This window comes from Stegodyphus dumicola, chromosome 3 (genome assembly GCF_044657685.1).
Source record: "Stegodyphus dumicola isolate Sdum_Otavi_A_Nest chromosome 3, ASM4465768v1".
Classification (NCBI taxonomy): Eukaryota; Metazoa; Arthropoda; class Arachnida; order Araneae; family Eresidae; genus Stegodyphus; species Stegodyphus dumicola.
The window spans coordinates 268,959,379-268,987,198 of record NC_140770.1 but is presented as its reverse complement, the minus strand read 5'-3'; the positions used below and the strand labels follow the sequence as shown (position 1 = coordinate 268,987,198).

The 27,820-nt window shown below is 30.6% G+C and overlaps 1 protein-coding gene across 2 annotated transcripts; it reads right to left on the bottom strand.

The window, feature by feature from the left end:
* Nucleotides 1-10,296: 10,296 nt before the first annotated feature.
* On the bottom strand, nucleotides 10,297-27,759 carry LOC118197950 (cytosolic Fe-S cluster assembly factor narfl). 2 transcript variants are annotated; one of them, XM_035369519.2, is made up of 11 exons: nucleotides 27,569-27,759; nucleotides 27,391-27,483; nucleotides 27,137-27,292; nucleotides 26,718-26,850; nucleotides 24,720-24,854; nucleotides 21,259-21,395; nucleotides 21,060-21,171; nucleotides 20,877-20,955; nucleotides 17,531-17,668; nucleotides 13,962-14,119; nucleotides 10,297-10,644 (listed from the first exon to the last, which is right to left on the bottom strand). In XM_035369519.2, the coding sequence occupies exons 1-11, from the start codon at nucleotides 27,632-27,634 to the stop codon at nucleotides 10,406-10,408; spliced, it is 1,446 nt and encodes a 481-aa protein (XP_035225410.1). In that variant the 5' UTR covers nucleotides 27,635-27,759; the 3' UTR covers nucleotides 10,297-10,405. The 2 variants fall into 2 exon arrangements, with proteins under 2 accessions (XP_035225410.1, XP_035225411.1); XM_035369520.2 differs by lacking the exon at nucleotides 27,569-27,759 and having other exon boundaries at nucleotides 27,376-27,483.
* Nucleotides 27,760-27,820: the final 61 nt, after the last annotated feature.

Below are 27,820 nucleotides of genomic sequence, written 5' to 3'. Positions count from 1 at the left end.
TACATCTTATTATATACGTATATAAAATCTTATTATATATAAGAATAGAAATGTTTTTCAGAAATCTTAAATGTTTAAGTGCGCAGTTGTGAATCCTGTACTTTAACTTCTGACTGTAGTCATCGCTGAGAATACAGTAATACACGAGGGTGAAGGCTTGATGAAGCAGATAACTAAACTGAATTGAAGAATCGCCATCTATATTTTTACTTCGCCATCTTTATAATCTCTTTGGCAGGCAAATTTACTTTTCAATAATCGTTGAATACAATAATTTTTTATATACACAGGTAAAAAGACAGACGTTTTTTCAGGCAGGAAAAGCATAAGAGGCTCAGTGTTGTTTGTCTAGCCAGAAGCTAGGAAAAAAGGAACTTAGTTCCTCGCGAAGCCGTATTTATGCTGCTTAGGTGCATGTGAATCTAAGCCATGATTGGCTAATTTTACTTTTAGTTACCTTTTTCGAGCAGTGTTATGTAATTTGAAATGATCTCGAATTTGGGAGAAAGGATTAATTTAGAGAGAGAGAGAACCAAATTTAGAATATTTAATTTTGAGTTCGCCAATTTGCACCTCAATTAAGCGTCTGTAGGAATAATTTGAAGCATCTCTAGTTACCCTCTAATGTTTTTTAATCTTACTAACTATTAAGTTCTCTCTTTTCTATGCATTTTTAATACTATTTTCTAAGGAATTATTGCATCCTCCCTGCATGCTCTCTTGATGTAAGGGGTAGCATGTCTACCTAGCAACTGGAAGGTCTCAAGTTCGAACCCGTGAAAGGCATAGTCGATTTTTAAGATTTCTCGCTTCGGGAAAATGCTAATAACTATACACTTTAAAGTTTTGTGTATGTGATTAATTCTGCATATTTATACATTTTGTTAAATACTTGTGCACAACAAAGATACGTTCTACCCTTCTTGCAAGTCTGCTGAGAGCATTTAAATTTTCTTTCGTATGTTCAATTTTTCGAGTATTCATATTGTTACTAATTTCGTATTTAGTTACATATATTTTTAGTAGAATTAATTAAAATTGTTTTATATCCCCGTGCAAAGCAGCACGAGACTTATTGAATAGAAAGCTACGCCGAAAAATTAGAAATACAGGAGCACGCGCATTTAAGACGTATATATCTCGCAATTGTACGCTTTTGCCATCCGGAAAAATCGAGAAAATACGAGAAGATTCTCGTGCGTGATTAAAAAGCTGGAGAAAACATCTCAGTTCAGTTGTTTACTTACTGCTGTGTTTGATTGTAGCGAATTCGCGGTGAGAATCGGATTAGCTTTCTCAGTATTTTGAATTGAGTTCTATTCAACGTTTTAGTAGTTTAAAACATAACTACAGTGAGATATTGCTACATTGGTACGAATATCTCAGAGGATATTTCAGCATTTTGTTTTATTTCTTGGGATAAGAATAAACTTTATTCACTTTTCATCGGACTTGTGCATTCGATTTATTACGAACCCGCACGCACGCAACAATATTTTTGTAAATTAACAGCATTTGTATGTAGTTCATACTTATATATTTTTTATAACTGAACGATACACACGAGGCCTTTAAACGTACGTCGAGTTAAATACTATTCTAAACAAGTAATATAAAAAAAAAAAAAAAAAAAATTAAATTCCTACTTAGGTCAACAAAGAAAAATTTTGGTACTATTCGGTTTCGAGGGCCGTAAAAAAATTGCAGCGAAAATGTATGCGCTAAAACGCCAAATCTAGCAAACGCGCCCATTTAACAGCGCGCCAAATCTAGCGTACGCGCCGATTTCAGATTGCGTAAGTTTACATAGTTCTATATTTCTTAAGACGCCATTGAAATACTAGTTTAATTTTTAAATCCTTTCTTGATATCTTATGGATTTAACAATTTGGGAATTGCCCATGACGAAAAGTCGGTAATAAAATTTTGGGTAAAGTGCAGAATCACCCACTGCTTGACGCGTTTTTAAGAATTGCACATACTCGGTGTCCATGTGCACATCAACCTGTTTTCACTTTAAAAAAAATCCTAGAATTGCGCAAAAATGGCATTGCGCACACCCTTGACTTTATCTATGTACACATCGACCTATTTTCACTTAAAAAGTAAAAGAAAATTGGCAAAAATCCAATTGTTTTTATCCTTGTAAAAAGCGGCAAACAAATAAGTGAGCGATTCTGCACTTTACCGAGAATATTTTCAAAGAAAAGGCATCATTCATTATAGAAAATTACGTGTGAACAACCAACGAGATGAAATTATACTTTAGCGATAACTCGGTAGCGAAATAGCGATGCAGGCATCCATTCAGTTATGTTCAGCAATTTTTATATAAATTATAATAATGATCTGAAATAGTTATTGACTCTTATGCTTCCATTCAGTCATGTTCAGCCTTTTTCATATAAATTATAATAATAAAAAAGTATTATATCAAATTAACTTTTCATCTAAATTAAAACATCAACCTTGAATAGTTATTTACTATTATACTTCCTTTCTTGCCGCAATTATTTTTGGCAGTATTGGCATCAACAATAGTTTGACGATTTTTTTTACGGCCCTCGAAACCGAATAGTATCAAAATGGTATTTTAATTACTTTTTATTAACATTTTTTCGTTTATAACTTATGAAGCTGAGGGTGGTCTATAATTTCTCATTCTATCCATCACTTGTAATGCTTCATTATTGCAAGGAACCTTTCCAGTGAGTTTCGAGTAGTCCAGTTCTTCAATTAATATTCCATCTAATGATTTCACATGACTCAAGGCGATTTATGCTTGACCTGCTGCGAAGAGTTTTCGTAGGAAGCTTTTCTTGGCGTTTATGTTTTTCTTTCTCCAGTCGTCGCTTGCGTTGTGTTGTAGTTTCTTTTCGCTTTCTCCCTTTGTGAAGCAAGGGGCATTTTAAAGGGTTATATTTTAGGTATATATTATTATCACGTTAACATAGAAATATGGGGAGACTTTTCGCTCCATAATGGACATTACATCCGCTTCATCCAACTCTATAAAAACTGCAGTTCCTTAATTCCATGCACTTTAAAAATCTTTAAAATTATGTATTACTGTTGCCACTTATTTTTGTTAAATATTACAATCCCATTGATCCCAGTCATGTACTATTATTTAGAAGTTGTTATAATTTTAATTTTTACAGCACCTGAGAATTCCTAATAAATGGTCATTATTTGCAAATCTTATAATATATTTATAAAAACAGCATATCTTTAGTTCCGATAAAGAGGAATCAATACGTAGGAATTGACTTTAATATGTGAGAAAACTGTATTAACATCAAGTGTCATTCACTTCAAGTTTAAAAAATGTATTTAAAAAATGTAACTTAAGTGGATGAATAAAAAGTATTTTATTTACGATTGAAAATTTGAACAAGATTATAGGGAGATTGTGAGCTAACATTAGGAATTTAAAAAAAAAAAAAAAAATTGCAAAATATGATTGAAAACATGCTTATATAAGTGAAGCCACCAATTAAAACCAATGTTATTTACAAGCCAGCTATATATCTGCATAGAGCGACTTCGTCGATAACTATGAGGGAGATCCTAAAATTCAGTGATACACTTTTTTTTTTTTTTTTTTTTCATTTAAAGTTGCTGCATCGCACTGTGCTTCGAATACAAAACTCTTAACAATTTATCTAGCGAAAAACGTAAGGCAGAAATATTTATAAAAAATTTGCTCTTCATCTTAAGTAAAGTTGCTTTCGCTTATTTTTATACAGCTTTCTTTAGAGGAAAAGATGCATTGCTTTATATGTACTCTAAAAATGTTGAGAGAAAACACATTTGCATTTCAGATACGAAATTGCTGACTCCTTGGGTGAAAGCTATCACGGTCCATATACTGACCTTAATCCGTTTTTGTGTTTACAAAACATTATTTTCCAGGAGGTATGCTTTTCACGTAGATCCACAAAACAGTGAGTTCTCTTCCGCAAGTGAGAAATGGGCTAAAAAGAAGCTCTCAGGAAAATGTACAAGCAAATAGGAGAGAACTCTCTCTCCAAAATGTGCATCAGCGAGGAAACTGACAAGGTAGTGCTTTTCTGCAAATGGAAAACGCATGTAGAAAAGATGAAGGGGAAAGAAACATTCCTTACTTTCGTAATAAATAAGGAATATAAGGTCCTATAAGGGAAATTCGCCTAAGCGTACGAAAATATATGTATGAGAAAAGGAAACAAGGAACTTAAAAATGCGTTTAAAACCCAAAGCCACTACCTGAAACCGTAAATTATTAACAGAAGAATTTTTAATAAAGTTTCTAGGGTTATCTAATAATACTAATTAGACCAACAAGCCTAAGAATCACTGAACGAGTTATCACTATGTCTGAAACAACGATATAATCGTGAGAAGGTTAAAAAAAAAAAAAAAGTTTTATTAGTAGCACCTAAACGACTTTTAAATTATTGATCGCGTTAGGTTTCTGTAAGTTTCACCATTACTTTTTGATTTAAGTCAAGAGTGTTGGCTTCCGCAAGCACGAGTTGGTGGCGACTGTTAAAATTTACTTCAGTTAATAAAGGGTTCTAGAACCCTTCTCCTGATTTTGTAGTATTTTAAAAGAGTGATAATTCACTAAACAGTCTTTCAACGTCGCGTACGTGTTATCACAGTAAAGAAATACAGCTTTACAAGGTCATTAAAAGAAGGAATATATAAAATATGGAAAACACTGAACTACAATGGTTTCAGAAGAAAAAAAAAAAAAAAAAAAAAAAAAGCTTGCTTCCAATTAAGATAAAATTCAATGGTTAATGTTTCGGTATTAAGACTGCGAGTCCTCTTAATGTGTTTCATAAATTTCTGAGTACAGGTATACATTTGACAAAAGCAATGATTTGCAGAATATGGGGTTTAGAATTTTGCAAAAATTTACACTTATATTTAAGTTCAGGATGGCCATAAATTTGGACACTTAAAAAAAATTACATAAAATCAGCAAACTGGAGTATCAGAGTGCAGCTGTACGTAAATATTTACTGCAGATGCCAGATGCGCAATTTTTTAGGGAAGGCTTAAGACGCATTTTAGTTCAAATTTTCCTCGCTAGACCTCACTGCATTGCTAAATCGTGAAAATATGCAAATTAGGCCCTTCTTATGAAGATGTGCAATTCAGAGCTCGATGCACTTTTATTATATTATTACAACAGAAGCATGCTTGCAAACTGAAAAAAACCCTCATTCTATAATGTGCTACTAGAAGCTCCATCTATCCGTGAAAATTTAAACTAAAATTTTTACTTTACCCCAGTAAAATGAATCTCTCTATTTATGATGTGTCATTTCCGCATGTAGCAGGAAAAAGCACATGAAATTTTCTAACATATTTGCAACAAACCAGGAACATCAGGTGGCATTTCCGCACAGCCGTTTAAAAAAAAAAAAAAAAAAAAAAAATAGATTGATGTGAACACCACATAACTTCCTTGTACGGTCTATTATATATTCTTTTTAGAACAAAAATAAACTAACATTAAATATTAATAGGTATTTATTGTTAGACTAACTCCAGATATAAACTGCTATTATGCATGTAGTTAGACTTCGCGGTCGACACTGCAATAAAAAAAATAATAATAATAAATAAAGAGGTGAACAAGTAGATGTTATAGCAGTCTCATACACAACATTTCAGCGTTCTACATTTAGTCGTTTAATGAGTTATGTGAGATACTTACAAACGTACGTACGTACGCATAGACGTCACGAAGAAATCCGTTTTGAATCCATTTGGGAAAAAAAAACACTCCTCTATTCTGTTCGTATGTAAAAATGTCAAGCAAAAGAATCGTCCAAATGGATTCGGGAATGGTCAAAATGGATATTTCCGTTGAAATATTATACTCGAATTTTTTTACAATTACAATATTCTTTTTATATCGTATAAGGAAGTAACAATCATCAGCCTACGACTATTCATATGATTTTTTTCTTATTATACCTTGTGTATTTTCAGTTTCCCAGCACTTTTTTTAAAATTTATACAAAATGAATCGGGAATGGTCAAAATGGATATTTCCGTTCAGTTGGATTCGGAAATTGTCAAAAGGGATATTTCCGTTGAAATATTATACCCGAATTTTTTTTACAATTACAATATTCTCTTTATATCGTATAAGGAAGTAACAATCATCAGCCTATGACTATTCACATGATTATTCACATAAACTTCCCCCTTACTGAAACATCGAAATGAAATGCGCAGTCCAGAAACACTATCGATACCGGCAATTTTGTGTTAACGTATATTGTAAAATTACCACTTGTTGAAATAATGAAAACAAAATTGAAGGATGGATTTGAAAATGAAGCAGTTTCGAAAATTAAAGAACATATTTGTAAGTCTGGCACAGACGAAACAGATGTTAAAAATTCAGTTTTTGAATACAAATAAATGGTTTCGAGAAGAGGATGCCTCGATACCAAAACTTTTCATCATGATATCAGTGGACTCCTTACAGATGTTATGGCTTTGTAACCAACATGCCATCAACTCAAAATTTCAAATCATCTTTTTGTAAAATATGGTGGAAAGCTCAACGTATCACACTGAAACCAGATAACACTCATGATTTAATTATTCTTACCTATTTTACACTGGCTTTCTTTTGTACCAAAAAAAAAAAAAAAAAAAAAAAAAAAAAAAAAAAAAAAATGCCAGTACTCATCTTCAGTAATGAAAGGGCACAGGTATTACAGGAATACAGCAACATTACTTCAACAGAAAATTCAAAAAGATGTTTTCTTAGTTGTATTTCTTTCATGCAGATTTTGGTAGCTCAGTGAACAAACATAAAGTTGTGGCTCTATCCTATGTTGTGATGTAGAGGCCTATTTACCTGACGAAGGGATGCGTTCATGACGGGCTTTCTAAGCAAAACTGGCTCCTAAACATATTTCATATGGGGAAAACCCCAAAAACTTAAATGCAGCTAATCCGTGGAATCGAACCCAGATCAGAACTACCGGTGTTCGGCCGCTGGTGGGGTTTAAAGGAAAAACAACAAACAGCAACTAGTGCCATATAAGAAGCTTGTTTCCCAATACAATCACTAAAGGATATACCTGATTGTAACGAAAGTTTTCCGCCAAAAAACGTTCATCCTGAAGTCATAAAAAAAAAACTTTAAGCAGTCCTTTTAGTGCAGGTAGTAATCACCACCCAAATCTATGATTATCTGACAAAGTTTTGGTAGTTTTTCAAAGCCTTTGGCTCAGGAACGTGATGGCAGAACAAATAAACCTCATTTCGGATGTCCTGTGCAGAATGGAAGACAGCAGCAGCAAGATGTAGCTGCACAGTGTGAAAAAAGGTAGAAGTCCGCAGAAGCAATGTCGGGGCTACATGTTGGGTGTAGCAAAAAATCCCATTTGAGTCCGCATAGAGGCCAGCCGGTGAATGCAGACACATGTGGTCTTGCATTATCTTGATGGAACATTACCTTTTTGCACCAGAACTCAGTTCGGCGTTTTTTCTTGATAGCAGCATCAACATGGATTAACATCTCGTTGTACACCTTACGGTCGAGGCCTTTTATGTGAATAATACCATGGCAATCCCACCAGATATAAAGAATGAGTTTTGTGTTAGTCAAATTACTCTTTGCGACGCTGCTGACAGACTCACCGGGCGCAGACAAACCCCGTTTTGGCTTGTCTTGTTGAAGTAAATCCACTTTTCATCACAACTGATGATCCGGTTCAGAATTTTGTCCTTGTGTTGATATTCGAGCAGATTAGTGCAGGCCCAAACACATCTGTCCTTGTCTGCTTGAGTCAGCTTATGCAACGCCTATATATTAAATTTTGTAAAATTTGGTGTGAAATTTATGGAGAAATTCAAAAATTTATCTTGGGCCAATTTTTTCAGTTTGCGCCAAGAATAATTCATTTGGCAAACTTCTTAATATGTGGCAACCAATTTTCCTTTCCCTTCCATTATGCTGGAATGGAAAAAAAGGCACCTTGTTCCCACCTTTTTACATGAAAAAAAGTCACATCATTCCTACTTTCAATTAATTTTAGCGAAGCGCCTAAATCTCATTTGATGTTTTATCGCTTTCAACAAATATGGCAAATTTCAAAATGTGCCAATATATAAATTCATGTATACCTTTGAAAATTTTGAATACAAAACTGAAATTTTTTGCAGGTATGCTCCTCTAATTTAAGATGATGGTAAAAATTTTACAGATTATAATTAAAAAAATTTTTTGAAAAATTTAAAAAAATTATTTAAAAATACAAATTTTAAAAATAAATCATAAAAAATGGGTGAATTTTATTTGTTATTAACTTAAGATTTTGAAATGTGAAAGGAATAATCAAATAAGTTTAATAAAAAAAAACAGAGATTAATAAATATATACCAAATTCAATTAACAATGAGGAGCTAAAATTTTGAGAGCTAATTTTTCAAAACTACTGGTGTGATTTTTACAAAGCTTGGTAGTTTGGCATAATTTGAGTCGTAGAATTGAAATATGGAAAAAAATTGGTATGTTATTTCAGAAAAAGTCCTTTTTGTGTCAAAATACCTATGTAAGAATTATGCTATATATAAATTTAATACATATCCTAAGTCATGCTTTCGAGACATGTAAAACGCAACGCAAGTTCAATTTCGTCAATGGGCCCAGTAGAACGGGAGATATAGAACTGTCCTCCCCCCCCTTTTTTTTTTGCTTTGTGTACATCAAGTTTATTCAATGCATAGTGCTACTAATGGACATGGCACTAACATCTAACTCCTTAGCAAGCTCTCGAGTGGTGGCATACTGATCTTCTTCCACAAATTCTCACAGGTGGACCTCATCAACATCAGTAGGCCGGGCAGAATGCTCTGCTTCTTGAATGTTACTGGAAACTTTCATTAAAACACAATATTTACCTTTTTACACAAGCACATTCATTGGCATCATAAATATGTCTTGGAAAAATATTTAAGTATCAGAATGTATACAGCATTAGCACATCTTCCTCAGTAACTCATTAATGAAGGATAGTTAATAATACATGACAGATGTCCACAGCAATCTAAATTAAAAGAATTTGCTTTCTGCTTTGCCAAGCAGTAGTTGGATAACAAAAATATTCCGGTGAAAATGTGAAATTACAATATCAGAAGCATACAAAAAACAATACTGTGGTAAGACAGAGCCGCAAATTTGACAAATGTATGTAAAGACTTCATCTAAAGTTCAGCTCATAAAGATTCATATATAATCACTATCAAATTGATCATACAGATTTTAATTTTTCTGGAAAGAAGTAGAAAAGGTATATAAAAGTAGACAATAAGATCAAAAATATCTTAATTAACTTAAAGGCTATAAGTGATATACTAATACTGATTATCATATTAACTTCAATAATGAAACACTAATTCAAGATATGAAATCAGAAAAAAACTGAATGAAACTACATCACATAAATATATAAATACAGATGTTCATACAGTTATGTACATAATCTGACACTGTTTTCTTACATGTAAAGAATGCTTAAGTTCTGTAATTTGGCACAGGATTTTTTCTGTGTAGTTTTCTATTCTTCTTCCCCTTTCTTGTCAATTTTTATTTTATCAAGCTATTGGTATCTTTAAGTTAAGTAGAATTAAAATATGAGATGTTTCACTTCCACTTAATAGTAAATTAGTCACCTGAAGCATATAATGCACTACTGATAATAAAAATTTTCTCCCACATAAGTTTACTTCTCAGAGCATGAAATATGATAACATTAAACTTTTTTTGTATTCTTTTTTTCACCCCATCTTTGTACACGTGACAGCTGGTGGCATTGTCTGAGCATTCTAAAAATAAATCATTTTAGAATTCTGTCATAGCCACACTCCACACTATATAACATATTCTTTAGTCAAAAGTAAATAGCTATAAAACAATTATTAATTGTGCTAAATGCCAGCAAAGATCAGAATTAAACAACGCTTAGAATATATTTGAAAAAATCAGATAAAAAAAGCATTTATTTAGAGAGAAAAGTGATTAGTATAAGTTTTTTTATATCTTAAATTTGGTATTTTATTCTCAATCAATATATGCTAAAATAATTTGTACTTGTTTCTATATTATTCATAGTATATTAAACATGCAGAACTTTTTATTGGTGTAGTTTCATTTCATTTCTGCTAAAAGTTAAAAGAATAATACATTCTTTAACATACCATTTAAAAATGTATGTGACCTTTTTAATGCAATTTAAACACATATGCATAAAAATTATCCAGTTCAACATATAATTAAATAGAACTTAAATCTTTATTAAAATTATATAATCCTAATAGTATACCATTTTTATAACAGTCATATGTTGTACAAAAAGTCAATGTATTTAGTCTGCCATTTATTTCACCATTTAATTAGTAATGCATTATTCATTTTCTGTACAGCATGATATTGAGTGTGCAGCATTTGCTTTGCTTTTCCTGTGTCTTCTCCACCTAGCCAGTCTTCATATAAATCCTTAAGTAAACTATCTTGTGCTGGATTTTTTACAGGCAAAGAATGATATAACTGTTCTACTTTCAACAACAGCTCCTTAGGAGATTCACCCATAGGTCGAATTTGAGCACCACCATTTATACAACCTTAAAAAAAAAAAAAAAAAAAAAAAAATATATATATATATATATATATATATTTTTAATATTTATATTTATATATATATATATGTATTTATGTGTAAAGAAAAACAAGAACTTTAAAATTAGTGAATTTTACAATTTATTTAAAAGAACTGAAAAGTAAAATCCTGCACTATTGCTGCAAGGATAATATTTAATTTAATAAAGAATGTAGAGAACATATTAATGAAAATTATCTCCTAGCAAATATGAAGTGAAATTTGAAAAGGAAAAATGAACTATTATGATAATTATTAATTAGAATTTATAAATAAATACACTGTAATTGTCAATTAAAACACAAAGAAAAGAATAAAGCAAGATAATTATTGCTGATTCTATAGAAAGATCCTGACTTATCATCAAGGATTACTGGAACCTCTCCATACAACCATTAACAATTCATGAGAAATGCATTTCATCATTTTACATATCTGAAAAAAAATCCCTTTTCAATTTTACACTTCTATTCATTTTTATATCATACAAATTTAATCTTAAAAATTCAGATATGTAAGACAATTCTCTGATGTATGGAAACTATTAACTACAACTAATTAAAAAAATAAACATAGCAGTCATACAGAACAATACTTAAAACTAAAAAGCAAGAAAAAATATGAAAAACTGAAATAAAAATGAGATGCAAATGAAAAGAAGTAAAACAATAAAAGTACTTTTAAACATACACGCTTTCGAGATGTGAAAAATGCAAGTTGGATTTCGTCAATCAGCCCAGTAGAACGAGAGATATACAACTGCCCCCCGTTATTTTGCACAGTGTACAATTATCCTACTGAATGGTTGAAAGCTAACTGTTTTGGAAAGGACTTACATCTAGTTATGTATGTAACTTTAATGCACTGACAGACATTATAGTTATTATACATTATACAAATTTGTAATTTTGAATGGCTTCAAAACATGTATTTACCATGAAAGGAGAAAAAAAGTATTTTTTCTTTGAAGAAGAGGAACCCCCTTTCCATTTCATTCTCAAAATGTATATTTTTAGTCCAAAGGGGCTTTGTCCTCAAAGGACTGTTGTTTTCCTTTGCCGATTTTGCGTTGAATTGCTATAAATGTCCGTTTCACTTTTCAAACTGTTGCCACCAAATGTTAGAGTTCTGCATTATATTTGAAGAAATTAAATATTGAAAAATCTTCATAAATGTATGTATATTTCTCGCACTGTGATAAAACAATGGTACATAGAGCCATCGAATTTTGAACGACGTAATCCTCCTACGAATAGGGGCATGTGGAAGAGCAAATTTGAAATTTGGAATTTGTTTTATTATTGATTTCATATTTTGTAAAACTTTAACGAATTTTTGATTAACAAACTCAAGGATTTCAAAGCGAGCAATGGCAACACTCTATGAGGGGGGGAACCTTTTTATCTTCAGTGTGAAACTGTGTATCGGAAATACTAAAGATATGCTTATTTTAAAATTATTTTGCGACACTGCTATTGAACTGAATTTTATGGTTTAAGTGCAAAAAACATGATATTTAATAAATAAAGGTAACACACAAAACGTTAAAAAAAGCGCCCCTTTGGACGTAATTTAAATCTGAAACCTTTCAGATTTTTTTTCCCTATAAAATTAACACTAATCGAATGATGAATTTCATTTGAATTTTAAATTTATTGTACAGTGAAAAATGAAAACATTAAAAGACTACAGAAAGGAACCAAAATATATGCCTGAAAAAGCAGTTTACAGTTTATATAAAAATTAACTGATTTAAAGAAAAAGGAAATTATCTAATTTGACTCTGATGTAATGTGATAAAAACTCTAATAAAATATATTAAGTAAAACAGAGAAAAATAAAATAATGCACTAATGAATAATATATTAATCTTTCTTGAGGGAAATTACACACAATACATTTTGATACCATTATGAATATGAAATAGGTTAAATTAAAGTAAATACAAAAATAATCTGAAATTAAGGTCATTTGGTTAATTATAGTAAAGCTTTTTAGGGTTATCTAACTAACATGCTTTTGTAAATTATTTTAAACTATCTCTTAGTTTTGTTACATATCAGAAAAACCACAGAAATTTAAAGGCAACCACTTTAGATGCCAAAAACTGACCCCATAAATTTCTTACGCTATAATAAATCTGCTTTAAGATTTTTGAAAAACAGAATCTGAAACTCAGCATTTAAACTCTCCTCTCGACCTTCTATTCAACATCTGATCTGAATTTGCCATATTGCATCTTTAATAGTTTGAAAACTTATGGCAGCCAAATCTTTAAAAAGAACCTCAAATATTTAGGGTACTCTTCTGTTATTGAAATCGAATTCAGAAATGTATGCATATATGGCATGTGTATGTATATATGTGAGTATATGTGTGTGTATGTATACATGTATATATGTATATTCTGTTACAGTTTTTGAATTGAATTAGCTATTTTTAAATAGAATTGTTATTAAATTGTTTCATTTCTCTGTGCAATGCTGCACGCGACTTATTTTAAGAGAAAGCTACGCCGGGAAAATGAAAAATACAGGAGCATGCACGTTTAATAAACAGATACCTCGTAATTGTACACTTTTGCTTTTCGAGAAAATACCAGAATGTGCTCGTGCGTGATTTAAAAAGCTTACAAACCTCTAAATAAAAGGAGGAAAACCTCTCAATTCGTAGTTGTTGGTAAGTTAGTTATTTTATGAGTTTTGTTTAGAAAACTGCTGTTGTTTACTGTAACGAGTTCGAGGTGAAATCAGATTAGCTTTCTGTACATTTCTCTATTCTGAATTAGTTCTGTTGAACGTTTTTAGTGGTTTAAAAAGTGACTACTGTGAGATATTGGGATATTGCACAAATATCTGAGGAAATTTAAGCATTTTGTTTTATTTGCTGTGATAATAATAAATTTTATTTATTTTTCATCGGACTTGTGCATTCAATTCATAATGAACCCATACGCATGCAACCATACGTACATATATTATACAAGCATATATGAATACATACATCCATTCATACATACAATTCTGAATCTGGTCCCAATAACAGAAGAGTAACATATTTAACAAATAGTGAAAAACAAATTATTGATTATAGATTATGTCATTTTAGTAAACATATCTCCCTTCAGTTCTATCACATACATAATACAAATTCTTTTATACTCCTAAATTTACATACTCTTACGTTCTAATTTCTAAACAGATTAGAAAGACTGTATCTAATATTAATTTTTTAATAATATTTCAAATAACAAAGATAAAAAATAATCAGAAAATCAAATACCGGCTGGACATGCCATCACTTCAACAAAGTGATACAGAGACTTTCCTCTTTTTAATTTCTGCACAATATTTTGAATATTCCGAAAACCATTTGCTATTGCAAACCTGAGAATAACTTCTCCATCTTTTTCTAAAGTAATTTCTCTAAAATCCTGGTTTCTATTAAAAAAAAGAAAAAAAAGAAAAAAAAGTATATAAAAGTGTAAAAAATGAAGTCTTTCAAAAGACATATAGATCATTTATGAGTTAATTTATACACATAATTGTTGTAAATTAATCAAGCATTTTGAAAAAATTTCTTTCGTAACTCACTTCTTCTAGTAATCCTAGCAATGTTGAGGCATGCACTGACCACTTCCAAAAACTATATCCTATTATCCTTTTTTCCCCTCTTTTTTCATTATTATTACTCTCTCTTGTGTGCTTATACATATCTTTAATGTATCTGTTCTTTCTTATTATTTTAGTCAAAACTGAAAAATCGTGACTTTTGTATAAATATGCATTCCTGTTGTTAATGGATACATGATGAAACATCCCTCACTATATGATTTTATTTTGGAGAATTAACCTGCCAGAATCATAAAAAGTAAGCAAAGTTTGCTACCTTCATATTCAGTTACAAACAAGACATTGCAATTTAAACACAGCAAGGTTGCAAAATACCCCAGTAATAAATAAAAAAGTAAAACTTATAATATTATTTTTAAAAACTTTGCTATAAATGTATATAGCAATAGATGTGTCAAAACTGGCACATACCTCTTTTCTGTCATTTTAAACTGAGCTCACTTTTAATACAACAGTTTTATTTTTGAAATTTTTTCTGATATATCACACTATATTGTTCATCTTTAAGAAACAACAATTTAATTTCTAAAATTACAATATAAGTACCACAGTTTCAGAATGTATGCCTTTCACTGACTGTCAAAGTAACAAATAAAAGCTTTGATATGGTGATGATATTTTTAAGAAATGGTAGTGATTACTGGGAAGCAGAAAAGATTTATGCTTTAGAAGGACAGTATGCTAATCATGTAGATGAAAACTAAAAAAACAACAATACAAACATTTATAACTATAAATATGACATGAAAAAAAATCAAAATTTATTACAAGAGCTAGTTCTTATCTAATAAGTGAATGACTTCAGATGTGATCTCTGTATTAAGATACTATGCATAGAAAGTGTCTCTAAAGTTTTCATTCGATTTCAAATTCATGCAACAAATTTTTAAAAATAATACAACAATTGTATTTACATTCAGGTTTCAAAGAAATGTTCACAGATCTTCAGTGTGGTCTCCTCTGGCTGCACAGCACATATCAACTTGAGAATCGAATTTTTTCATTATGTAACATGTCCACTATCACAGAATTAACTGCTGCCATCATATATGTCTTCAAATCATCAAAAGCATTTGGTAGTAGAGGAATGTACACTCAATTTTGATGAACTACCATTAAAACAAATCATATACTGAGAAATCAGAAAAAAAATGACAAAGTGAAATATCAAAACTCAAAGCCCATTTTGCCCAATCCAGTGTCAAGGAATTTTACACTGACCATCAAATTTCAAGGATAAGGAGAAAACATATGCTATGTTGCAATTAATACTCAATGCTGTAATTATTTATGTTCATTAAATACAAATGAACATAAAACTGCATATGTTAGCAATGGAAATATGCAAATTCGGTGTCTCATAATATAGTGTTCAATGGACAAATGTTGGAAATGTGGCCTGTAGTGTTGTTTAAAGTAAATATTTTTCTGAGAATAATCAGTATTCATTAGTTATATGGTCCAAAGACATCATTTAAGAAAATATCAAAAGGGGCAAATAATTGGTAGAATAAAGGGAGGTCAAACACAAATGGAGATTGGCCAAGATTTTAATACCAGTCAAAGCCTCACATCAAGAATTTGAAGCCACTTTATAGCACTGGATCAGTTAACAGACAGCCGGGTCAAGGGCGACCAAGAGCAGCAACTGCATCAGAAGATTGTTTTTTGTCGTTGTCAGCTTGAAGAAACTGTAAAGCAACTACAAAACATTTAGTTTTAGACTTTCAGGCTGCCCAGGAATTCAAAGTAGACATTCTACTGCTGCACGAAGGCTTAACAAGATTGGGCTGTATGCAAGAAAACCAACAATTTGTGTTCCACTTACTCCAGTTTCCAAAGAGGCCTGTTTAAACTGATACTGTTGTCATGCTGAATAGAGCCAAGAAAACTGGAAATGAGTATTGTTTACTGACAAGTCCATATATAGTCCTAAACAGTGATTCCAGACATATTTTGATCTGAAGAGAAGATGGAACATGCAACTTGTCTTCCCTTGTCTGTTAAATACCCCATTTCTGTGACCATGGTTTAATGGTTTGGGAAGGAATCATGACAAATGGCCCCTCCGAGCTGCATATCTTTCAAGAAGGTTTTGTAACCTCTCAGAAGTTCGTGGACGAGGTTCTGGAACCCCAAGTTAGACTCTTTAGGGATGCTGTTGGCCCAGAGTTTTTGCTAATGGATGACAATGCTTGGCCTCATCGGCCATATACAGTGTCAGAATACTCATAAACAGAAGAAACCCACTCAAATGGATTGCCCACCTGACACACCAGACATGTGTGTAAGGTGGGCAATCCATTGATTGAGCATATGTGGGATGTCTTAGGGCACCAAATTTCAGCATGCCAAATTCTTCCCTGGATGATCCAGGAGCTGAAAGGTGTACTTTTAGAATAGTGGTGTACAATTCCAATAAACTTGATCAGCACTTTGCTGATCAAGTTTATTGCAATTAAATCTGAAAGTTTATTGGAATTAAATCTGAGAAGAATTTGCTGATCAAGTTTATTGGATCAATGAACACTAAGTCTATAAAATCAAGATAATTTTTTTTTTTTTTTCCTACAAGAGGTAACTTCATTTTTCTAATCTCCATAAATTTGGTTTTAATTTCAATATTTTATAATTAATCAACTGCTAGACACTGTAATTTATGTTAACTAATGCTTCTGTACAAATTTCTATTAATTGTTTTTCATTAAATACCAGTTACATTTTATTTCTGCCATTGTCTTTTAATTCTGATGACTCGTGTATCGTTCAAAAATTACCATACTGCCAAGTATCATGACATATTTCCATCTAGCAGAAAAATTAAACCTTCACTATCTTGCTACAACTGTGGGAAAAGCCTTAGCATATATGAAAATATTAGTTTCCTGAGACAGTTTTCTCTGTGGGAAAAAAAAATGGGTGACAAACTTTTCCATACGAAGCCGCACAATACATGAATTTTAGGGGAATCTTTTTCATGTCTCCTAGTAATGTAATCCTGATCATGTAATGTTCCTGATATTACATTTCCCAAAATTCAGACAGTGTGCTTTGTAATTTACTTTTTTTTTTTTTTTTTTAATTTTATCATTTAATCTGTTTATCTGTCTGGTTACTTTATGGGTGCACCTTATACGCAATGAATCAAAAGGTAAGATAAAGTTAAACAACACACAAAGAAAAATCATAAGATGGGAATGCATATTTTCTTTTACATACCGCAAAATTTTGTATTCCAATTTAGATAATGTTTGTCCAAACAGTTCTTTGGCAGCATACATGAAGATGTGATCACAATATCCACCAGAGGCACTTCCTAAATGTGTATAAAGTTCTGGTGGAAAAGGAGTTTCCTTGCTAAGGAGAAAAAAATCAGAAATTTAAGCATTTTTAATGTCTTCCCTTTCCCAACAATAAATACTGAAAATAGAAAGCCGATTAAATTTGAATGAAAAAATGAAGATCACATTTACATGATATTAGATACATATTTCTGATAATGCAACATACTTATTTTGAATATATTTATTATCTACTAAAACTAAAGTTTAATAACAGTAAAATATATATATATATATATATATCAATCTATAAAAGATTCACCTCTTTAACACAGATTAATTTTTTCTGTATTAAAATGAATCGGAAATATAAAACTATCTATAAAAATTGATTTCTTTAGTACAGATTAAAGAACTTTCTTCTCAAAATTACCATCATATTTAATCATCAAAATTGGCAAATTGCCCAGTTTATGATGGACAAATTTCAAATGTTATCAAAAGCTTACATAAAAAGAGTTTTTATGTTAGGCACTCCAGATTGCCAGAATTATTAGCACAAATTCAACATAATTTCGGCCAACTTTCACAATCAAAGGTAAAATACATGAATACCATTTGTTCAGTTAATATCAGAAATTGAGATATATATGATATATGTTTTTATAAAAATGCATCAGAAAAGAAATCTTCTAAATGTACTTCATTAGACCACCAACAATCCCACAAATTATTTGTTACATTCATTAATTAACTAATTAACAATTAAATTTTGGCTTTGAATTTAAATTTATCTCAGAAGATCTGATTATGAAATGGCTTCCTTCCAACTTCTTTTCCTTAAAAATAAATGGAAAATAAAATTTGCAGAGGAATGTTTTGCTGACATGTAAGCACATTATTTCTGCTATGGAATCTAGAATAAAGTTTAAATATTATTATCATAATAAAAGACAGAGATCACAAATCTTTCATTTAGTATTGCTAGTAAGTTACTTTTACTGTCTTCCAATAATTCCAATTAACATGTCAGCATCCTTAAAATTTCAAGCCACAAAAACAAATACACAGACCACAAAAAAAAAAAAAAAAAAAAAATGATTTAAAATCAGAGAGTATTATCAAATAATATTCTATTGATTCATTTAAGTATTACAGGCTAAGAGAAGATATGAATTAAACATAAAAAGATTACTTTTTATTAATAGGTCACAACTTGACAAAATTTATTTATTTAAAATTGAGACAATGCTGAAAATATTTGGCCATAATTGTGTGGCATTGCATTTAATTTTATTAACTTAACTTTTAGTTTACATCTTTCCTATTGCCTCATTTCTTCACGAGCTCGCTCATTTCAGAGATATGCAGATTTGAGTGGCAAGAAATTTATTATAAAGTTAGAGGAATAGTTCGTAATCGGATGAGAGCTTGAATTAACACTATCTGCTTTGACATCCAATTTGTCACTTTGTAAACTGCCATTCACATTAAGTCATATCTGGCTGGTAAATTAAGATTTTGAACAGGTGTTTAGTAATTAATCCTCGGATTTAGAGCCTGTATTAGAAAGAAATTAGATATTATATTTGAGAGATTTGTACATGCCGATTTTGTGTCCGTTGCCAGATCCAAGCGAATAGTAACTTTATATTCTAATATTTTTAGTTTAACCCTCACAAGTAAGTGAGGTAAAATAAACTTAAATTAAATTGAATACTTGAGTCTCTTTGTATTCAGATAGCAGTTAAAATATTTATGAAAACTGACTAAAATAGCATCTAAGGAACACCTGAATGAGAGAAGTTGGACTGAACTACTTGAGAATAAGGTTTAGCCTCATATACCAGGTTGTTCAATAAGTTTGCAGAACGGAAATGAAAAAACCAATTTTTATTTGTAAAAATGACTTTATTTTTCAAAGTAGTTTCCCTCAACTTCAATACACTTATTCCAACAGTCTTCTAATTTATGGATGCCTTGACTGTAAGGGTTTTTCGGCAGCTCTGCAAAATATCACTCCACTGCAGCTATTACCTCTTCATTTGAAGAAAATCGTTTTCCACGGAGATATTGTTTGAGGTGTGGGAAGAGGCAGAAGTCGGAGGGAGCTAAATCTGGCGAATAGGCTGGATATTGCAACAATTCGTACTTCAATTCAGTTATTTTAGCAATGGTTTTTTGAGCTGTGTGCGCAGGTGCGTTATCTTGGTGGAAAATGATTTTCTTTTCTGTAATCTGGGTCTTCTTTCACGAATTTTTTCATCTAATTGATTCAAAAGGTTACAATAATAATCCGAATTAACTGTTTTGCCAGTTTGAAGGTAATCTATAAACAAAATTCCTTTTGCATCCTGAAGAACTGATGCTAACACCTTCTTGGCTAGTTTTTTGCACACGAACTCGTTTCGGCGCCGAAGAGCCGGGTTCACACCACTCCTTAGCCTCCTGTTTTGATTCAGAATCATGATGGTAGACCCAAGTCTTATCCATTGTGATAAATTGATGGATAAAGTCGCTTTTATTCTTCTTAAAATGCTCCAAATGTTGCTGGCAAAGTCGCATCCGAATGTGTTTTTGCTCCAACATTAGAGAATGCTGCATCCATTTTGCACAGAGTTTTTTGAAACCCAAATTAAAACTCAAAATATTGCTCACTGTGCCCAATGAAATGCCTAAAGCCTCTATTAAATCTCGTTCAGTCAATCGACGGTCTTCCAATACCATATCTTGTATTTTTCCGATGATTTCTGGTGTTGATTCAGTTTTTGGATGTCCCTCTCGCGGATCGTCTTCAAGGCTGGTACGATCACTTTTGAATAAACTAGCCCACTTGCAAACCATTGTTTTTGAAGGAACAGATTCACCCAACACATTCACCATTTCAGTATGAATTTCCATTGCCTTTAAACCTTTCTTTACAAAGAATTTGATAACTGCACGTTGCTCAATTTTATCCATACCTGAAAAAAGCCACAACACATTAGATATAAAGGGTGGTTAAACAATGAACAAATTAGCAGATCGAAATGAAACTTTTGACATGTTCTTAAGAAAGAACAAATATGAAAATGGCGTTGAAGTTTTAGGTCTAATATTGACGAATAGATGGTGCTCCGCGAACTTATTGAACAACCTTGTAGGTGTTACAATTCTTTCCCGAAGGATGTGACACATATCAATCTCTCTTGAAATGCATTGAGTTTTTATGTAAAATCATTATCGATCTCCGATCGAATTTTACTTAATTTATACAGTAAAATAATGCATCATAAAAAATAAACCTTATGAAGCAGTCCAAGTTTTCAGGTTCGATCATATTTAATGAGACACCTTCTGTAGTCAACATAGCTTCAATTTCAACTGAAACAATAAAAAAATGCACATTTACCAAAAATGAACTAAAATCTTATAATTACACAAATCCAATGCATGCAAATTATAACTGAGACAAATAAAACTTTTACTTGATGTTAGAACACAATCAACATCACGAATCTGATGTGTATCACTATAAAAATCACTTCTTGAAGCTTCCAGTTTTTTGTCAAAGCAAGGCATAACAGTCACGTGATAAATCTGAAAAAGTAAATTATGAAAAAAGAAAAAGTTTAAAAGGAATTATGTAATATACTATACATAACATACAAGATAAACTTGCCATACCTGGTCTGGTCTTTTCATTAGTTTGCTACAGAGATAATCTTTCACAAGTGATCCCATAATTTGCTGAGGGGATTTAACAGAACTAAGGTATGGTAAAATGTAATCACCATGAGTTTTTTCAGCATAACATATCCAACCTTTAAAGGACATTGAAAATTATCATATTACCTTTTGATAAAAAATAATATAATCAGATCATTAGCATCACAGACATTAACAAGATAGTATTCACCCTCTAAAATTTTAAACACAAACAACACTAAAACAAATATTAGCAACTAAGAAAATGTAGCCATTTTGCATCATAAAAGGAAGGTTAATAATGTAGCCATTTTGAATCATAAAGGATGTTGGTTAGGAAGCTTTCTTATTGCTAATATCTCCTCAATAAAAGGCCAAAATATAGAGCTAATTAGTTTGCTTAGTAGCTATTGTTTATATATCCTTACTAAATGATGCAATGAATGTTTTCTATATGAATAATATATATAAACCAATATAAATTTTATTTAAGCTAAAGGGAATTACTTAATAATTTGAGCTTTTCTTACTTACAACCAATTTGACAATTTTAAAAATATGTCAAACCAAAAAATAAACACATTAAAAATGAATATACATGTAGCATGTACAAATACATATTCATAAAATTTTTATCTCTACAGTTTGATAAATCTTAAAAATGGAGGTAATTATGATCTTTACAACATTTAAATGTGTACATGCTAAACTAAATACATTTAATGGTTAGAGTATATTTAAGGGTACCCCTTGGATTATCACTAAGTATTTGTTTCATTTATGGTAACCTGAGTAGTTGAATGTCATAAAAACCCTATTATGATGTAATTGGTTGCATGATTGCAGTAAATTTGAATGATGGGAAAAGATTTGTAAGTTTGTTTGTGTGTTGGATGTTGGTTAGGAAGTATGCTGGTTATTTTGTGGTTTACATGGTTAAATGGCTGAATGTGGTAAGATTAATTTGAATTTCTGTATGATCTGGAACGAAAGGAACAAAAGCAATAATTGACTGGTGTGTAAATGAAGGTTTACTTAGTAGCCATTATAAGTGTTCTGTTTGTACAAAAGAAATGCATATGATCGAACATCGGAGGATACCGGCACTACGGATGATATTCCTTACTCTTATTTTTTTTAATTTATGTGATGATGCCAGTGTACAGATTCTAGTTCAAATAATTTTAGGAAATTTGTGGATGCTGTTAAGGAATTTTGTTTGACTGAAGGCACAGAAATTTCTGAGTAAGGTTAAGTGGATATTTCCTTTGTGTAGTGCTAAGATGAATTTCCTTTTTTTATGTTATTTCATTGTTTAATTTAAAATGTAGTTTATTGAGATTACATATTTTTTTGTTTGGCTCTAGTGTAGAATTCGCTGCTCCTTTTACTTTTTAAGTGAAAATAGGTCGATGTGTACATAGATACAGAGTTTGTTCAATTCTTCAACTTGTTATTTTGGCTTTGTGTTTGAGGCAAAAATCACCATGACACAAATCCAAAATAAAAAGTCAAAGAATTACACGAGCTCAGTGTTCATGTACCGCCAGTTTTTGCCAAGGAACAACAGTAAATATATTTTCACTCGTTTAACTGCTTGAAATGTACATATTTTATTATTCAAAATGTATTGATTAAATCATTTCAAAATTTAAGTATTTCAAAACTGTTTATACATATACAAGGATCAAGTGTTGTTTTTTTTTTTTTTTTTTTAAACACTATGTCCATCACAATGGTCAAAATACAAAATCACACAATTGTCAGCCACACAGGTAATCTTCAAAATGGCAGCTTTTCTTTTTTTAATAACAACATATCATGATGATTCATAATAAATAAATCTTTATGAAGTGGTGCTCTTAATGTAAAAGTAGTTAAGTGAACTGAGTGAATACATTAAAATTTTACACACAGAAATAATATTGTAGAAATATTATCAAAAGAAAGAACATTAAATACACAAACTAGAGAAAAATATATAAAGTTATTTAGTTTTTAATGACATCCACTTATCCCAGTAATTTAAAGGAAAGAAACTCAGTGATTTTTTAAATAATCATCAAACAAACCTTTTACAGCTGATTATAGCTTAATATCATTTCACCAACAATGTTTATGGACTAGATACATTATCAAAATTAGACGATGGGATAATGCAATCTCTGCACTCATTACGTTAAAAAAATCAAACAATGGCTAACTTAGAAAATAATATTCCCAAAAACAAAGTTTAAAATAAATTTGGAAAAAGGAGTTTCTTTCTTCAAGTCTTGTTTCCTGTTTTTAATTTTCTTAACATATGATAACAGAACTGAAATAATTTTCCATTAATCTAACAATGTAGTAGAAAATGTAAATAATAATAATATTCAATAAATCATTAACATCCCTACTGATATAAATTCGTTAAAGTAAATGTGTCTCAATTTTGTCCTCAGCTTTATTTAAAATCTTCTGATTAGAAAACATACACACGGTTTTCAAAGAAGTACAAATTGTTTTTAACACAGGAAAAAACAATTTGTACTCTATGAAAAGAAATAAATTTGCTATTTTCTAAATACTTAATTTACCAAAAATCGTTTCCTTAAAAAAGTATTCAGTTCTTAAAAAGATTCAATTTTCAAAACAGATGAAAGCAATTTTTATTAATCTAAATTATCTAAATAATTTAATAACTTTACAATTGGCTCAAAGATATAGAAAACTTAATTAATCATTAATTACTAATTATTAATGTATCACAAGTGGTAATTTTAATAGAGCCAAAGTAACAGAATTTTAATGCTGTATAAGAATAATTAAAAATAATAAAAAAGGGGTTAGAAAATTTGGTACTTATGGTATTATCCCTCTGACCGTTAAACAATTGCCAAGTAGCACAATTTAGTGCCAATCATGCGTGACGTAATAGCTACTCATAACACCTGCATTTTTGTTTGATGTAAACCTGATTGATTCTCGATAAGCCACCTCATCTTTTAATGAACAAGGATATATATTAACTGTTAGAATATTTTTTCCTTGCATTTTAAAAATGTGATTAAAATTTGGGACTTGCCTTCTATAGAAGATGCAACAATGGTTTGTTTTCAAGATTATTGGCACCCTACCATAAAAAATAGGGTTTATTAATAGATAGGATATAGTTGGCTGAATATGGCCGCCAAACAGTAATAGATTAGAACAATTACCTGCAGGAAGTCTATACTAAACACAGCTTTTGATAAAATCAGAAAGTCTAACAATACAGTAGAAATTGATGAAAGTATTTTACAAAGTGCAAAGAATAAAGCGGGTTGAATACTGATTATTTTATTAATATGCAAGTATCCATTCCTTCAGAATTTTGTAGAAACAATTGTTGCAACTTTGATGGCTCGATGGCAGGTAACTTATACAGTCAACAGGATAATACGTAAGTACCAAAAATTTACCTGGGCATGCTGAAGACAACATAGGCAACATTCCAGACTGTATGTCTTTCTTCCTATAACGAAGGACAAATTCTTTCTGACTTTCAATGAGAGAAAATTCTCTAGACAGAGTTGTATCAAATACAAATGTCACCCCTAAATACATACCATCAATAAATCATAAAACACAGCAAGAATTTATAACATTTTACACATTAATAAATCATCTGAGATTCATAGCATAATAAAAAACTGACATATTTTTTTATTATACAGTGAACAAGGGAAAAAAAAAAGAAAACAGAAAGAAGAAAAAATCTGATGATTCCATGATAGAAAAGATCATATAATTAGGTACAAAATTCATTATTCATTAAATACACAATATAATCTTTAAGCAATAACAATAATACCAATTCAGAAGTCAAACAACAAAAATCAGTGTTATATTTTTAAAATTTTCACAGGACTAGTTTCGGTGGGTTTACCGAACCACCATCCTCAGCTGCAAAACCGCAAATGAACAAGATAGGAAATAATGATTAGATAAGATAAGAAAGCCTGAACAAGAGTAAGAAAGTGGTGCCATCTATTGGTGAAACCAGAACTAAAACATAATTTCTTTAAAGGCCGAAGGCAAAGATGGATTGGAATTAGGATCGTTAACTAGAACAGAAAGATTTTTTTGAATGTGAAATGCCTCTAGTGTCTTAACAACAATAAGTTTTTTGAATATGATTATCTGAGTTAAGAACTTTTTTAGATATGAATATTTTAGAGAAAAGAGAAATTATAACAAAGAACATAGCTATTATAATTTTTGTTGTACATTATATAACTTTGTAAAACAGTTGAAATTAAAATTTTAAAAAGGACTAACTCTTGTCCAGGCTTTAAGAAATAAAGCATAAATTATTTTGTTCCCTTTTTCAATACTGCTTATAGAGATGTAAGCCAAATTAAACATCATCCATGTGGATTTGTTTTTAAATTTATATGTCAGTGAAAAAAATAGTGAGTAATTTTATCAAGGAATAATACTATGGAAACAAATAGAAGTCATACAGCATAACATCTGAAATTAAATATTAAGGTGATAAAAAAGGAAAAATTGGATGTGCATACCAACTTAAGACGCAAAATGCCAAAATTAAAAATTTAGTGGATACATTTTAAATAAAGTGACTCGAAGCATTTTTGGAAATCACTAGACACAAGTCTTCTTTCATAAGAAAACAAATATTTTGCACATATGCCAGAAATATAATGTCATTTATTGAGCAATATCAAATGAAAAGAAAGAGGGATTAAAATAGTCACAAAATAAGTGCAGAAATACTGATGCAGAGATGAGAATTTAAACCATTAATTATAATAGATACATTTTTATGAATGTGAAAAGCTTAATAATAACTTAAAATGATTTAATTTAAATCAAAATAAGCCTGATGCTACATTTTTTCTGAACTGACAGAAAATTCATCCCACATGAACTGAAACATACTTAACTAAGGTAATCCTGGATATGTCATAATTTTCTCAAAATTACTTCTCTTTTAAAAAATGATCCAAAGATATAATAATCAGCTAAGGAAAGATCAGAAGAATATGAAAGATGACACAGAATTTCAATACCCAGCTTATAAAACTTTTTTCGCATTCACTAAATACATGAGTTAACATTAATCAATTTTAATATAAAGCTAATATCACAAAGACAGATACCTTTTTTATTAATTTGTGTTATTTATTAAGCTTTGAACTTTAGATGTATAACTCCTAATTTTCTAACGTATGACTGCAATTATACCCAAGTTTCAGTATGTTGCAACATTGCCAATTAAATTACAATTGTGAATCTCATAAAATTTATAAGCTCCTAAAGTAAGGTAGATTTCAATAAATGTTTCAAAACATTAAATAAAGAGGGGATGTTTCCGTAACCGGCACTTGGTGAAATTTCGGATTTGTTTACATCGGAAGACAGAGTACGTGGGCCAGATACAAAAATTAACATACCTAAGTTGTGAAAAAACTTTGTCAGTCTCTTCGCTGTATCTTCAACAGTTAAATTATATTTAGCAGCTAAAGAAGCTCTTGACTGAGGTGAAACAGAAACCACAACAATTTTAATTTTATCAAGATCACCTGCCTAAATATAAAAAAGAATCGTTATAACAATCTATAATAAAAAATTACTATTGTGAAGATATATAACATAAAAATAAATACTTTTTCGTTATGCACTTGCCATGTTTTCTAGCCCCCGTGAAAGAGAAATCAAACACACGCCGAGACCCAACGATAATACCATTCTAACATTGTATATGTGTGTAAACTATTTTTGGTAACTAGAAATTGTTTGCAATTAAAAATTCCGCCAAAATGCGTGGCAGGTGCCTAAAAAAGGATCGAAAATCATAAATAAAGCAGCTTACTTCAGAATGAACCAAATTCTCTTTCATAATACGATAAAATTCTTCCTGGCTCTGCTGAGAAATCAGAACACTCTCTGCAGAAGTGATGCACCCACTACATGCTAAACAATCATTTAAAGTTATTTTGGCTTTTTGTAACGGTTCTTTTGATCCATCCTAATAACAAAATAAGTATATTAATATAAAACAAAACAAAATAACGTTAATGATTAGTTAACACAAAATAACTACTTATTTACAAGTTAGTTATGTACTTCGTTAGTTTCAAAATAGTTTCCATCATCCGAGATGACCACCGATGAGCTTCTATTATCCTTCTTTTGCAGCACTACAGGTTTGATACATTCCTGGAGCATAAGTAAAATAATTGTTACATGCAAGTTAAAATTATTAATTAATTAACTGATTTGGTAGCCTTTAGTTACTACTTACCTGAGAAGGAGTAATAAAATCATTTAAGTCAGTTAACTGCAAAGCTCCACTAAACATATGTGCCATATTAAATAAAATAAAGGTCAATAAGTTTTAAATATTCTCAAAATGTGCTTTCCTCATTTTAGAACTTCCATATTATTTACATTCATTGTTTACACTTGTCGCCTGCTCGTCTTCAATGCGTGAGCTTTCGCCAAGGTATTACCAAAGCAGTTCTTTGAATTTATGGTGTTTCATATTTAAAAATAA